Source organism: Piliocolobus tephrosceles, chromosome 8 (genome assembly GCF_002776525.5).
Source record: "Piliocolobus tephrosceles isolate RC106 chromosome 8, ASM277652v3, whole genome shotgun sequence".
NCBI classification, from domain to species: domain Eukaryota; kingdom Metazoa; phylum Chordata; class Mammalia; order Primates; family Cercopithecidae; genus Piliocolobus; species Piliocolobus tephrosceles.
Window position 1 is genome coordinate 46,145,368 of NC_045441.1, and position 12,338 is coordinate 46,157,705.

Consider the following 12,338-nt stretch of genomic DNA (forward strand, 5'->3'; position numbering starts at 1 on the left):
TGTGGCTCACGCTTATAATCCCAGCACTTTGGGAGGCCAAGGTGGGTGGATCACGAGGCCAAGAGATCAAGACCATCCTGGCCAACATGGTGAAACCCCGTTTCTACTAAAAATACAAAAATTAGCTGGGTGTGGTGGTGCGTGCCTGTAGTCTCAGCTCCTTGGGAGGCTGAGGCAGGAGAATCGCTTGAACCCAGGAGGCAGAGGTTGCAGTGAGCTGAGATCGCGCCACTGCACTCCAGCCTGGCGACAGAGCTAGACTCCGTCTCAAAAAACAAAAAACAAAAACAAAACAAGAAAACCAGAAGCCAGGAAGGTCATAAAATCTGAAAATTTTGAATAATTGGTATTATATTCTTTGCATTTGTGAATACCCATATAATATATTATTTATAAATGCATATGGCCTTATTCACAAGGTTAAATGCAAATATCCTCTAGGGTGGGCCTGACTCGGCTCAGGGAGGAAGCCCTGTCTGAAAAGGCTGCAGCTTAGGCTGTCACTCTTCCTTCAGCCCAGCAGCTGATCACATCTCCTGTCACTCAGGGCCTGAAGGGGCGGGGCCTTAAACGTTACCCAATCAGGAACGCTGGGCTGGGAACCGTCCAATCAGGCACGCAGCTGGAGCGGACAGCACAGCTTCCGGGATTTGGCGGGGCCTTTGTCTCTTGCTGCAGCCGGCGCTCCGCGTCTCCTCTTCACTGCTCTGTCTCCTCTGCGTCCAGGGTCACCGATGTGACCCTGTTACCAGCAAGAACTTGGAGCTTCACAACTAAGATGCCAGGATCCCCTGGAAGTCTAGAAATGGTGAGCCTGCTGGGTCCGACATCCCGAGAGAGGGGGAGGGTCTGGTTGGAACCGGTTGGAAGTGGCTGTGGCGGGCTTCGGGCCTCCCCGCAGTCTGCTCGGAAATCAGCGGCCCGAGTTCTCTTTGGCGCAGCTCGGCCCTCTGTCTCCTTCAGCCTTAAGATGGCGGCTGGGCTGACAGCCGGGACTCCGGGCGTCCTGTCTCCTCCCTGCGCAGTGACTGTGCTTTGGCCTGGAGCCCTCTGTGGGCAGCTCTGCATCCGCAGAACCGCATCTCTCGCCGAGTGTGCAGGGACCACGGGAGAATCGTCAGAGGAGAATCCTGACTTGGGGTGCGGGGTTTATGAATGGGAAGAGCTTTGGTCTGTGCGGTTCCCAGGTCCTCTTTTTTCCTATTAAAAATTTATGGGAGTGAAGGTATTTTTATTAAAGAATTTAATCAAAGAGCGGTTCAGGAAATTTAGAGCGTCTTCTGAGAGGGTGGTTACTGAGTCTCCTTCTGTTGCCCAGGCTGGAGTGCAGTGGCGTGGGCTCAGCTCACTGCAACCTCTGCCTTCCGGATTCAAGTGATTCTCCTGCCTCAGCCTCCCAAGTAGCTGGAATTACAGGCACGCACAACCACGCCCGGCTAGTTTTTTGTATTTTAGTAGAGACTGGGTTTCACTGTGTTGCCCAGGCTGGTCTCGAACTCCTGAGCTCAGGCAGTCCACCTGCCTTGGCCTCCCAAAGTGCTAGGATTATAGGCGTGAGACACCACGCCTGCTGACAAATCTGTTTTCTGATCAGCACTGCCACTTCCTGGGTTTGCCATCTTGAAAAGATTTTTTTTACTTATTTTGACTTTCATTTTATTAGGGCTTGAAAGGTAAGACATATTTACAAAGGGCATAAAAGAGGTGAGTTTCAGGAAAAAAATTATTATCTAATGACATATTCCATTTGTTAAAAATTCTTTTACCTTTTTCTTTTTTCCCAGAATGAATTTAGGAGTTTTCTCACTTGTTGTTGTTGTTCTTTGAGACAGACTGTCACTCTGTCACCCAGGCTGGAGTGCAGTGGTGTGATCTCGGCTCACTGCGACCTCTGCCTCGCGGGTTCAAGCGATTCTGCTGCCTCAGCCTCCTGAGTAGCTGAGATTACAGGTGCATGCCACCATGCCCGGGTGATTTTTGTATTTTTGGTAGAGACAGGGTTTCACCATGTTGGTCAGGTTGGTCTTGAACTCCTGACCTCGTGATCTGCCCACTTTGGCTTCCCAAAGTGCTGGGATTACAGGTGTGAGCCACCACGCCTAGCTCACTTGTGTTTTTTATGGCTAGCTAATTACAAACACAATTCTAAGGCTTAGCTTTTAGAATGCTACCAAGGAAAAGAATAGGGATAATCTCTCTTCCATTTTGACTGTAGAAAATGAATACATTTCCACAAGAAAATGTGGTAGATAATTGGTCAGTTACATAGGTTCACTTTGCAGAGTAAATTTGTTACAGTGAATATGTCCGTTCTATACCATGTAATCTTGATTTCTGAGTTGCACGCTAAATTTTATGAGATTAAACTTGGTACCTACTAAAAGTGTTCCCATATGACTACATGATTTTTAATGGAAATAAAATAATAAATCTGTTGTCTGAAGGTAATAGATACTTTTGCTTTTCTTATTGAGGTGTGAAATGTAAGCACCTTAAAATTTCCTTCACTCATATTTATACTGTGTTTGAGTAATTTTGCTAGATTTTTCAGACACTTAGTTTCAAAAACCAAGAGAGTGACTCTAACATGGAAATTAAAGCTTCAGCCCAGTGACTCCAAGCTATGGCTGTTACTGAGCCTGCAAAAGGAGGTTATTAAAGGCCCAGTTAGGTTCTTTTTGGGGAGCCTCCCCTGCAGATGTCCCAGCCTGCTCACCCCAGCCATGGAAGAAGCCTTTATACTGAGAGAAGCTACAGAGCCCTGGAAAGCTGGGGACCCACAGGCAGATGCACTTAACATTAAGATGGAAGGGGACTGGGAGGGTCTTACTGAAGATAAAGCTGTCATTGTTTTGAGGCAGTTTCTAGAGGCAGTTTATTTTGAGGCAGTTACTCTTTTTTTTTTTTCCTTTTTATTTTTGAGATGGAGTCTTGCTCTGTCGCCAGGCTGGAGTGCAATGATGCAATTTAGACTCACTGCAGCCTCTGCATCCCGGGTTCAAGTGATTCTCCGGCATCAGCCTCCTGAGTAGCAGGCAGGTACCACCATACCCAGCTAATTTTTGTATTTTTAGTAGAGACGGGATTTCACCATGTTGGTCAAGATGGTGTCCATCTCTTGACCTCCTGATCCACCCACCTCGGCCTCCCAAAGTGTTGGGATTACAGGCATGCGTGCCCAGCCTGGCAGTTACTTTCTGAAATAAAACAAAGTTAGAATTGTGTAAAAACATTTGGATTCCAAAGGAGTATTGCAGCAGGAGGAAGTACTAACTATAAGATCTTTCAGGACTGCAAAGTTTAGGCAGACAAGGGCTTTCTTTCATAAGGAAGAGCAAACAAGATTAGAAAGAAGGTGGGCGGGGAACTGCAAATAGAGGGAATCAAACTTTAGGCCTGGCATGGTGGTTCACACCCGTAATCCTAGCACTTTGGAAGACAAAACTCAGCTGGGTGTGGTGGTGGGCGACTATAATCCCAGTTACTTAGGAGGCTGAGGCAGGAGAATCCCTTGAACCCGGGAAATGTAGGTTTCAGGGAACTGAGCGTCACTGCACTCCAGCCTGGGTGACAGAGCAAGACTCTCTCAAAAAAAAAAAAAAAAAAAATTAGATTTTAGATGAGAGAATGTTTTACCCTGAAGTCAGTATGTTCTTAGGAGGGACATAAAGTGGGGTTGTATGTTGGCTCAGACTGAAGGTAGCTCAAAGTGCAGGAGTTGGTGGGAAGGAGATAAGTAAAGTTTGATTAAGAAGTATATTTGGCTGGGCGTGGTGGCTCACGCCTGTAATCCCAGCACTTTGGGAGGCTGAGGCGGGTGGGTCACGAGGTCAGCAGATCGAGACCATCCTGGCTAACATGGTGAAACCCCATCTCTACTAAAAATACAAAAAATTAGCCAGGTGTGGTGGCAGGCACCTGCGGTCCCAGCTACTCAGGAGGCTGAGGCATGAGAATGGTGTGAACCTGGGAGGTGGAGCTTGCAGTGAGCCGAGATGGCGCCACTGCACTCCAGCTTGGGTGACAGAGCAAGACTCTGTCTCACAAAAAAAAAAGTATTTTTCTTTTGACCACTGAAGCCAAATTCAGCTGATTTTTTTAATGAGAAAAAAAAAATGTGCAGTCTTTATCTGGCTATGTGGTATGTAAGAAAAGAGTGTACCATCTAAGTCATAATGGTAAGTTTAAGGGTGGTTCTTTCCATGAACTGTTCCTGGAGAACACAAAGGATGGACAATTTTATTAATCACAGCTATTTACCATGATTATCTATGTGCTTCATTTTTCCCTACATCTTTTTTCTGTCCTATACATTTTTTCCATTTGACTTTTCCCACGTTGTATCATTTATAATAAACTGGTCAACATAACTACAGTGTTTTGCTGAGTTCTGTGAGCAGCTCTATCAAATTATTGAACTGGAGGGAGGTTATGGGAGTCCTCAGTTTTTAAGCAGTAGCTAAGAAGAATAGATGGACCCATGAGGTTTGTGACTGACATCTGCAGTGAGGACAATGTTGTGGAACTGAGCCCTGAATCAGGGTCTGTGCTAACTCTGGATAGTGTCAGAATTCAAATGTTAGAAAATGAGTTGGTGTTGGATAATTGCTTTGTGTTCACCAATCTGTAGATTTGAGGACAGAAGAAAGATATCACAGAGGCCTGACCTGGAATGAAACTCTGGGTGTTTGGGAATGGGAGGCTCTGCTCTCCCGTACACAGGTTGTCACACTGCCCATTGTCCTAGAATTCCAGGTTTCCTGCTATGGTGAGAGAGGACTGAAAACTTAGAGGAAGGAAGCTCTGAAAACAGACATCCTTTCCCCACAGCTGCCACCGCATGATTCCCACCCACTCACAAACATACTCACTAGACATTGATGTGCACACACTCCTCCCAGGACTAGGCGCCACCCTCAGGAATTTCACCGCAGCATTTTTGAACCTGTTTCTTGCCCACAAAATTGTCTACAGTGTCCTGGCATATCCCCATCTCCAGACACTGAATCTGCAGCAGCAACCTGCTTTCTCCCCCAACCTAGGGTTCTGCATTCTGCACCACCTGTTCATAATCTCATCTGCCTGCATGGACACAAATAAATCAGAGGACAGCCCCACCTGGCCACTATCTGTAGCACAAACCAGTCCTTCCACCTACATTGCATTCTCCCCCATCCATGGATCTTTTCTCTTTAAACTTTTATTTTTGGTTCGGGGGTACACGTGTGGGATTGTTCTATAGGCAAAATTGTGTTGTGGGTGTTTGGTGTAGATTATTTTGTCTCTGAGGTACTAAGCGTAGAACCAGATGGGTATTTTTTTCCTGATCCTCTTTGTCCTCCCACCCTCTACCCTCAACTAGGCCTCAGTGTTGTCTGTTGTTCCTCTTATTGTCTCCATGTGTTATTATTTAGCTCTTACTTATAAATGATAGCATGCATTTGGTTTTCTGTTTCTGCATTAGTTTACTGAGGATAATGGTCTCCAGCTCCATCCATGTTGCTGCAAAGAAAATGATCTTGTTCTTGTTTTATGGCCATACAATATTCCATTATTTTTATGTACCATATTTTGTTTTTATGAAATCTTTATTTTATTTATTTCTGAAGACAGGGTCTCACTCTGTCGCCCAGGCTGGAGTGCAGTGGCGTGATCTTGGCTCACTGCAGCCTCAATCTCAATCTCTTGGGCTCAAGCAAATCTCCTACCTACGCCCCCCAAGTAGCTGGGACTACAGCATGCACCACCACTCCTGGCTAATTTTTCTTTTTGTATTTTTTGTAGAGATGGGGTTTTGCCATGTTTCCCAGGCTGGTCTCCAACTCCTGAGCTCACGCAATCCACCTGCCTCACCCTGCCAAAGTGCTGGATTACAGGCGTGAACCACTATGCCCAACTATAATGTATTTTCTTTAGCCTACCATTGAGGGTATTTAGGTTAATTCCATGTCTTTGGTACTATGAATAGTGCTTCAGTGAACATGCATGTGCATGGGTCTTTATGATAGAATAATTTATATTCTTTGGGTATATACCTAAATAGGAGATGGGTCAAATGGTAATTCTGTTTTTAGGTTTGTAAGGAATTGTCACACTGCTTTTCACAATGGTTGAACTAATTTACATTCCCACCAGCAGAGTATAAGCATTCTCTTTACCCTGCAGCTTTGCCAGCACATCTATTATTTTTTGACTTTTTTAGTAATTGCCATTCTTACTGGTGTGAGATGGTATCTCATTGTGGTATTTTGTTTTTTTTTTTGTTTGTTTGCATTTCTCTAATGATTAGTGATGAGCAATTTTTAAATATGCTTGTTAGCCACATGTATGCTTTCTTGTTTTCTTTTATTTTGAGATAGAGTCTCGCTCTGTCACCCAGGCTCGAGTGCAGTGGCACGATCTCGGCTCACTGCAACCTCTACCTCCTGGGTTCAAGCAGTTCTCCTCCCTCAGCCTCCCAAGTAGCTGGGATTACAGGCACGCCCCACCATGCTCGACTAATTTTTGTATTTTTTTTGGTAGAGACGGGGTTTCACCATATTGGCCAGGCTGGTCTCGAACTCCTAACCTTGTGATCTGCCCGCCTCAGCCTCCCAAAGTGCTAGGATTACAGGCGTGAGGCACCGCACCCACCTGTTTTCTCTTGAAAAGCATGTGTTTATGTCCTGTGCCTACTTTTTAATAAGGTTTTTTTTTTTTTTTTTCTTGTAAACTTGCTTAAGTTCCTTATGGATTCTGGATATTAGATCTTTGTCAGAAGCATAGTTTGCACATATTTTTCTTTATTCTCTAGGTTGTCTGTTTACTCTGTTGATAGTGTCTTGTGGTTTTTGTTTTTGTTTTCTGTGAAGATGCTCTTTAGTTTAATTTGGTCCCATTTATCGATTTTTGGTTTTGTGGCGATTGCTTTTGGTATCTTCTTCATAATATCATTGGCCGTTTCTATGTCTAGAATTGTATTTCCTAGGTTATCTTCCAGGGTATTTTATCATTTTAAGTTTTACATTTAAGTCCTTAATTTATCTTGTGTTTATTTTTGGATATAGTGTAAGCAGGGAGTCGAGTTTTAATCTTTTACATAGTCTAGCTAGTTATTACGACACCATTTATTAAATAGGGAATCTCCCTTACATTTCTCTTGTCAGCGTTGTCAAAAATAAGATGATTGTAGGTGTGCCATATTGTTTCTGGGCTCTCTATTCTGTTGCATTGGTCTCTGAGCCTGTTGTGCTGGTATCGTGTTGCTGTGGTTACTGTAGCCCTATAGTATAGTTTGAAGTCTGGTAATGTTATGCCTCCAGCTTTGTTCTTTTTGCTTAGGGTTGCCTTTGCTATTTGGCCTCTTTTTTGGTTCTGTATAAATTAAAAACAATTTTTTTCAGTTCTCAAGAATGTTGTTGGTAGTTTGATAGAGCATTCGATTTGTAAATTTCTTTGGGCAGTTTGGCAATTTTAATGATATTTTTTCCTTTCTATTTTTTTGAGATGGAGTTTCACTTTTGTTGCCCAGGCTGGAATGCAGTGGCATGATCTCGGCTCACTGCAGCCTCTGCCTCCCAGGTTCAAGTGACTTTCCTGCCTCAGCCTCCCAGGTAGCTAGGATTACAGGTGTGTGCTGCCATGCCTGGCTAATTTTTTGTAGTTTTAGTAGAGATGGGGTTTCACCATGTGTCTGTGAGGTGTTGTAGTCTCCCAGTATTACTGTGTCAGAGTCTTAAGTCTCTTCTTAGGTCTCTAAGAACTTGCTTTATTCATCTGCACTCATGAATTTTTATAACACCTTTCTCTCTTCCGCTGTTTTCCCCTATAAACATTCTTTCAAGTGCATACAGTATGCCCAAGACTACTCCTTAGATTCCTAAAGCCAGTGTCTACTGAAAATCAGATGTTGAAGAGATTAAGAAAATGTCCAGAGACCTGGCTGTTGTAGGAGAAAATATAAATTAGAAAGAAGAGGCTTAATTCTTCTACCTGAAAATAAAAGATTTTGCTCATCTCTTTTCTTAAAAGCATTTAAATGTACTTTTTTTTTGAAATATATGTAAATTATATTAACAGCCAAATAAGCTTTTTGTTATTCTTTTTGAATCAAAATTGTCTTTATCTAGGATCTCGAATTCATTGCTTTGTTTTTGCTTTGGCAAATGTTTATTTTTTTCACTTTTAGTGTTTTAAAGTAGACACAGGGCCAGGCACAGTGGCTCATGCCTGTAATCCCAGCACTTTGGGAGGCCGAGGTGGGAGGATCAAGGGGTCAGGAGTTCGAGACCAGCCTGACCAACATGGTGAAACCCTATCTCTACTAAAAATATAAAAATTAGCCGGGTGAGGTGGCACATGCCTGTAATCTCGACTACTCAGGAGGCTGAGGCAGAAGAATCGCTTGAACCCGGGAGGCGGAGGTTGCTGTGAGCTGAGATTCTGCCACTGCACTCCAGCCTGGGTGACAGAGCGAGACTCTGTCTCAAAAAAAAATAAAAAAATAGACACAGACTTGTTTAGGTTTAAGTTCATTTTAAGATTACAGAAAAGTCGAGCACAAAGATGGCATTAAATTCAGCAATGCAGAATGATAAAGACTAAAAGATAGTGAGTAATTTTGACAAAAAACTGATTTTCCAAGGTAATTATCTAATATCTTCGGGCTAAAGTACTTACACTGCAAAAGCACGGTTCAGTGTATGAATAGTGGAGTCTGTAGTTGTATTTTGCTTTCTATTTATTACTTCAGAACAATTAGCGTAGTTATGCATAATGTTTGTAGATAAATGCATTCATGTAAATTAAACAGTATTTTCTACATAGTATGAATATAAGGCCACAGTATTTACTTGAAATGAATCCCTTGTTAATATTGTTGTTTATACTTTTTTTTTTCTTTTGAGATGGAGTGTCACGCAGGCTGGAGTACTGTGGTAAGCTCTCGGCTCACTGCAACCTCTGCCTCCTGGGTTCAAGTGATTCTCCTGCCTCAGCCTCCTTAGTAGCTGGGATTACAGGCACCCACCACCATGCCTGGCTAATTTTTATATTTTTAGTAGAAATGGGGTTTTGCCATGTTGGCCAGGCTAGTCTTGAACTTCTGACCTTAGGTGACCTACCTGCCTCGGCCTCCCAAAGTGCTGAAATTACAGGCGTGAGCGACCACATCCAGCCTGTTATCTATACTTTTAAAATATAAAGTTTTAATTGAATTATGTTTACAGACAATTTTTAAAAATTCTACATACCTTATGACTAGTACATTAAAATATTTATACTTATTTACATCTGATATCCAAAGAAAATCCACTACCAAATTGTTACAGTAGGTACTAGCATGACAGACTTATTAATTTCTCCCATAGGGATAATTACAGATGAGCATGGTTTTAGTGTTTTCCATTTCAGTAAATTGGAGTGCTGCTGTTATAGGACAAATAAAGGTGATGTGGCCACCCAAAAAACATAGTAGCTCTTTAGTTAGCCATGTTGCAAGCTCAGATATATTTTACTATATGAACTAAATCAGATTCCAATTCTTTTTTTTTTTTCTTACAGATCATTTTGCATTACTGAACTTTTTCAAATTACAGAATTCAACTCCAAAATAAATAAATGCCTATTAAATTGTTATTCACTTGCATTTTTCTCTCCTAAAATTTTAACATAGCAAAGCATCTTAAAGACGTGTGAATAGGTTCAGTGCACTCTCAGTGGCTCACAATCATGAGGCAAATACCACATTTATCCACAAAAATATAAGATAAACAGATCAATATTTTAAAATATCGCTGACATAAAAGAAAAAAAATAAACTACTATACTTTTACCACAATTATTTTGGTAGATGATAGGAGAACATTGTTTAAAATAGTGCTCCTATACAGAACACATGCTGTGCTTGGTATACTTGGCACATTAGCGTTGGTAACTGCTCAGCTTCCATCTGCAGGTTCTCTAGCAGGACCCTTATTCAGGCCCACTTTCATACCCTGAGCTCTCATCTGCCTGTCTCCACAGGAACTATTCTGGTAGGAGTCTGACCCTTCTTTCTCCACCTACTCTTAAGACTTCAGTATTCCCCCAGATTCACACTTGCTGCCATCTCCATTTTCAGCAAAAATGCCTGGCACAAAACTCACAAAGCTGAGCGTCTCCTCCATAGTTGTTACCCCAGATGTTGTCTCTTCACTGACTAAATTATGACTATTAGATAAAGAGAATGGGTCTATCCACAAAAATAATTCTCCCTACTTTATAGTCATATCTCCTTCAATGCAAAAATACAGCTTAGTAATGCCTGTTTTATAACTTTAAAACATTCATTGAGTTTAGACAGAATATATACTGCTCTGAAGTTCCTTAAAATCTCTTCTTATTGTTTGTTTTTAAAATCATAAAACTATAAAAACTGTAAACATTCTACTAAACATATCAGTAGAAACCCTGTTACCCTACTTTTTATTTAGTGGATTCAGAAAGAATAAAAGATTCCAATTCTTTATCAAAAAGTTCTGGTGGAAACTGTCAGATGTATTTCAGTATAGGACTCCCATCCAATGGCTAGGAGATGAGAGAGCAGCAGAGATGGAAAAGAAACCTTATAAAATTCTGCTGAGAATATGCCCTCTTTCTTCATAACGCTCATGTTTCTCATGCTGAGGGTAGCTGTGCACTTTGACTGTTTATAGAGAAATGTGTTTTAGGGGAATATTTTCTGACTGACTTGATCAATCTCTTATCTGAGTTCTTTCTTAAGATTTTTTTTTCGTTTGTTTGTTTTGAGATGGAATCTTGCTCTGTCACCAGGCTGGAAGTGCAGTGGCACTATCTCGGCTTACTGCAACCTCTGCCTCCTGGGTTCAGGTGGTTCTCCTGCCTCAGCCTCCCGAGTAGCTGGGACTACAGGCACATGCCACCACACACAGCTAATTTTTGTGTTTCTAGTAGGAATGTGGTTTCACCATGTTGGCCAGGATAGTCTCGATCTCTTGACCTCATGATCCACCCACTTTGGCCTCCCAAAGTGTTGGGATTACAGATGTGAGCCACCACACCCAGCCTTAAGATGCTTTTAACTTCGTTTTTTCTCTCAATGTACTCTTTCTCAGACTGAGAGCTGTTTTTCTCTTGAATGCTTTGTGTGTCTGTGTCAGAAGTCTGTGAATGAGTTGGGCTGTCACAGTGAGAACTCTTAGAGCTCGCTCTATCCTGACTCATGCTGGAAATCTAGCACTATAAGTAGAAACTGAGGCTGAAACAGTGCTCTTGTTCCCATTATTGTGAAGGTACATTCCTACCTAGGAGGCCTGCAGGCTCTCCTGCAGCCCAGGCTTCACTCTCTGATGTGGTTCTGGAGTGCTGCTGTGGCAAAAGGGGTTTACATAAGATGTAATCAGCCAGCTGTGAGCTGTGTGCTGTGGGTGTATCAGTGGAAGATGGTAGGAATCAAGAGAAGATACCAGCCACCAGGAGACAGTGAGCTGGAGTGCTGCAGCCCAGTGCTCAGAGTAGAGAGCTATTGCTTTAAAACGCAAATAGCCAAAAAGAGAGCACTATATGCAACCATTTCTGTAGGAGAGTGAGAGTGCACCTGGCTTCAAATTGCAAAACTACCTCCTGTCATGGAGATGTGAAAAGTTTATTTTGTCATTGAATATAGCCAATTAGCTTACACTAATGGCCTCCCCAGTTGCCAGGTGAATTTAGGATGAACTATGCATTACCTGGGACCGTAAATTCTACTTATGGACTAATTATTGTGACCGTCTTTCTGTCTTTGCAATCTCTTAAGCAGATTGACTGTGGAGCATGTCACATTCTGGTTTAATTGTGTAATAAAACAGTTTTCTTTCTGTTTTGTCATTGTGGAGTTACTCTGGGGCTGGAGAAAACTTTTCTTTTAATTATACTTTCCAGACACTGTTTAAACTTACCACACATGATATAAACATATAAGGTACCAACCAAGCTTTAATCTAGATGGGCCTTTTTGTCTCAGGCTTCCAGTCAACTCATGATTATGCTGCAAAATGCATGCTGTTCCCAAAATATGCAGGCAGAGTCGTGCCTCTGCTTCTTTGGTATCTAATCCTGTATGGTCACATCTAGAGAGGCTAGACCCAATTTCTAAATACGTCACAGAACAGCAGTCAACCATTTTACCTCTTTCAATGACTCTTGTATCTTTAGACCTGAAACTGATTCAGAGACTATGGGGCCCAGAAACCCAATTAGAGTAACGTGCATGCATTGAGTAGACATATAGGCATGAGAATCACCACTTTCCCCTTCCTCCTCTTTTTAAAATGCCCACAAATGTGCAGGTAACACTGCTATTCCACCCATCCAGGATC

The 12,338-nt window shown here is 42.3% G+C and overlaps 1 protein-coding gene across 4 annotated transcripts in view; it reads left to right on the top strand.

Moving 5' to 3' along the window:
- The first annotated feature begins 614 nt into the window (after positions 1-614).
- Positions 615-12,338, top strand: part of LOC111529409 (zinc finger protein 92) — a 30,106-nt gene continuing 18,382 nt past the window's right edge. For 2 of the 4 annotated variants that reach the window (XM_023196307.2, XM_023196308.2), the window contains exon 1: positions 615-808. In XM_023196307.2, coding sequence (XP_023052075.1) covers positions 779-808 — 30 coding nt within the window. In that variant the 5' untranslated portion in view covers positions 615-778. The remainder of the gene's footprint in view (positions 809-12,338) is intronic. The other 2 variants (XM_023196310.2, XM_023196309.2) reach the window with 2 other exon arrangements.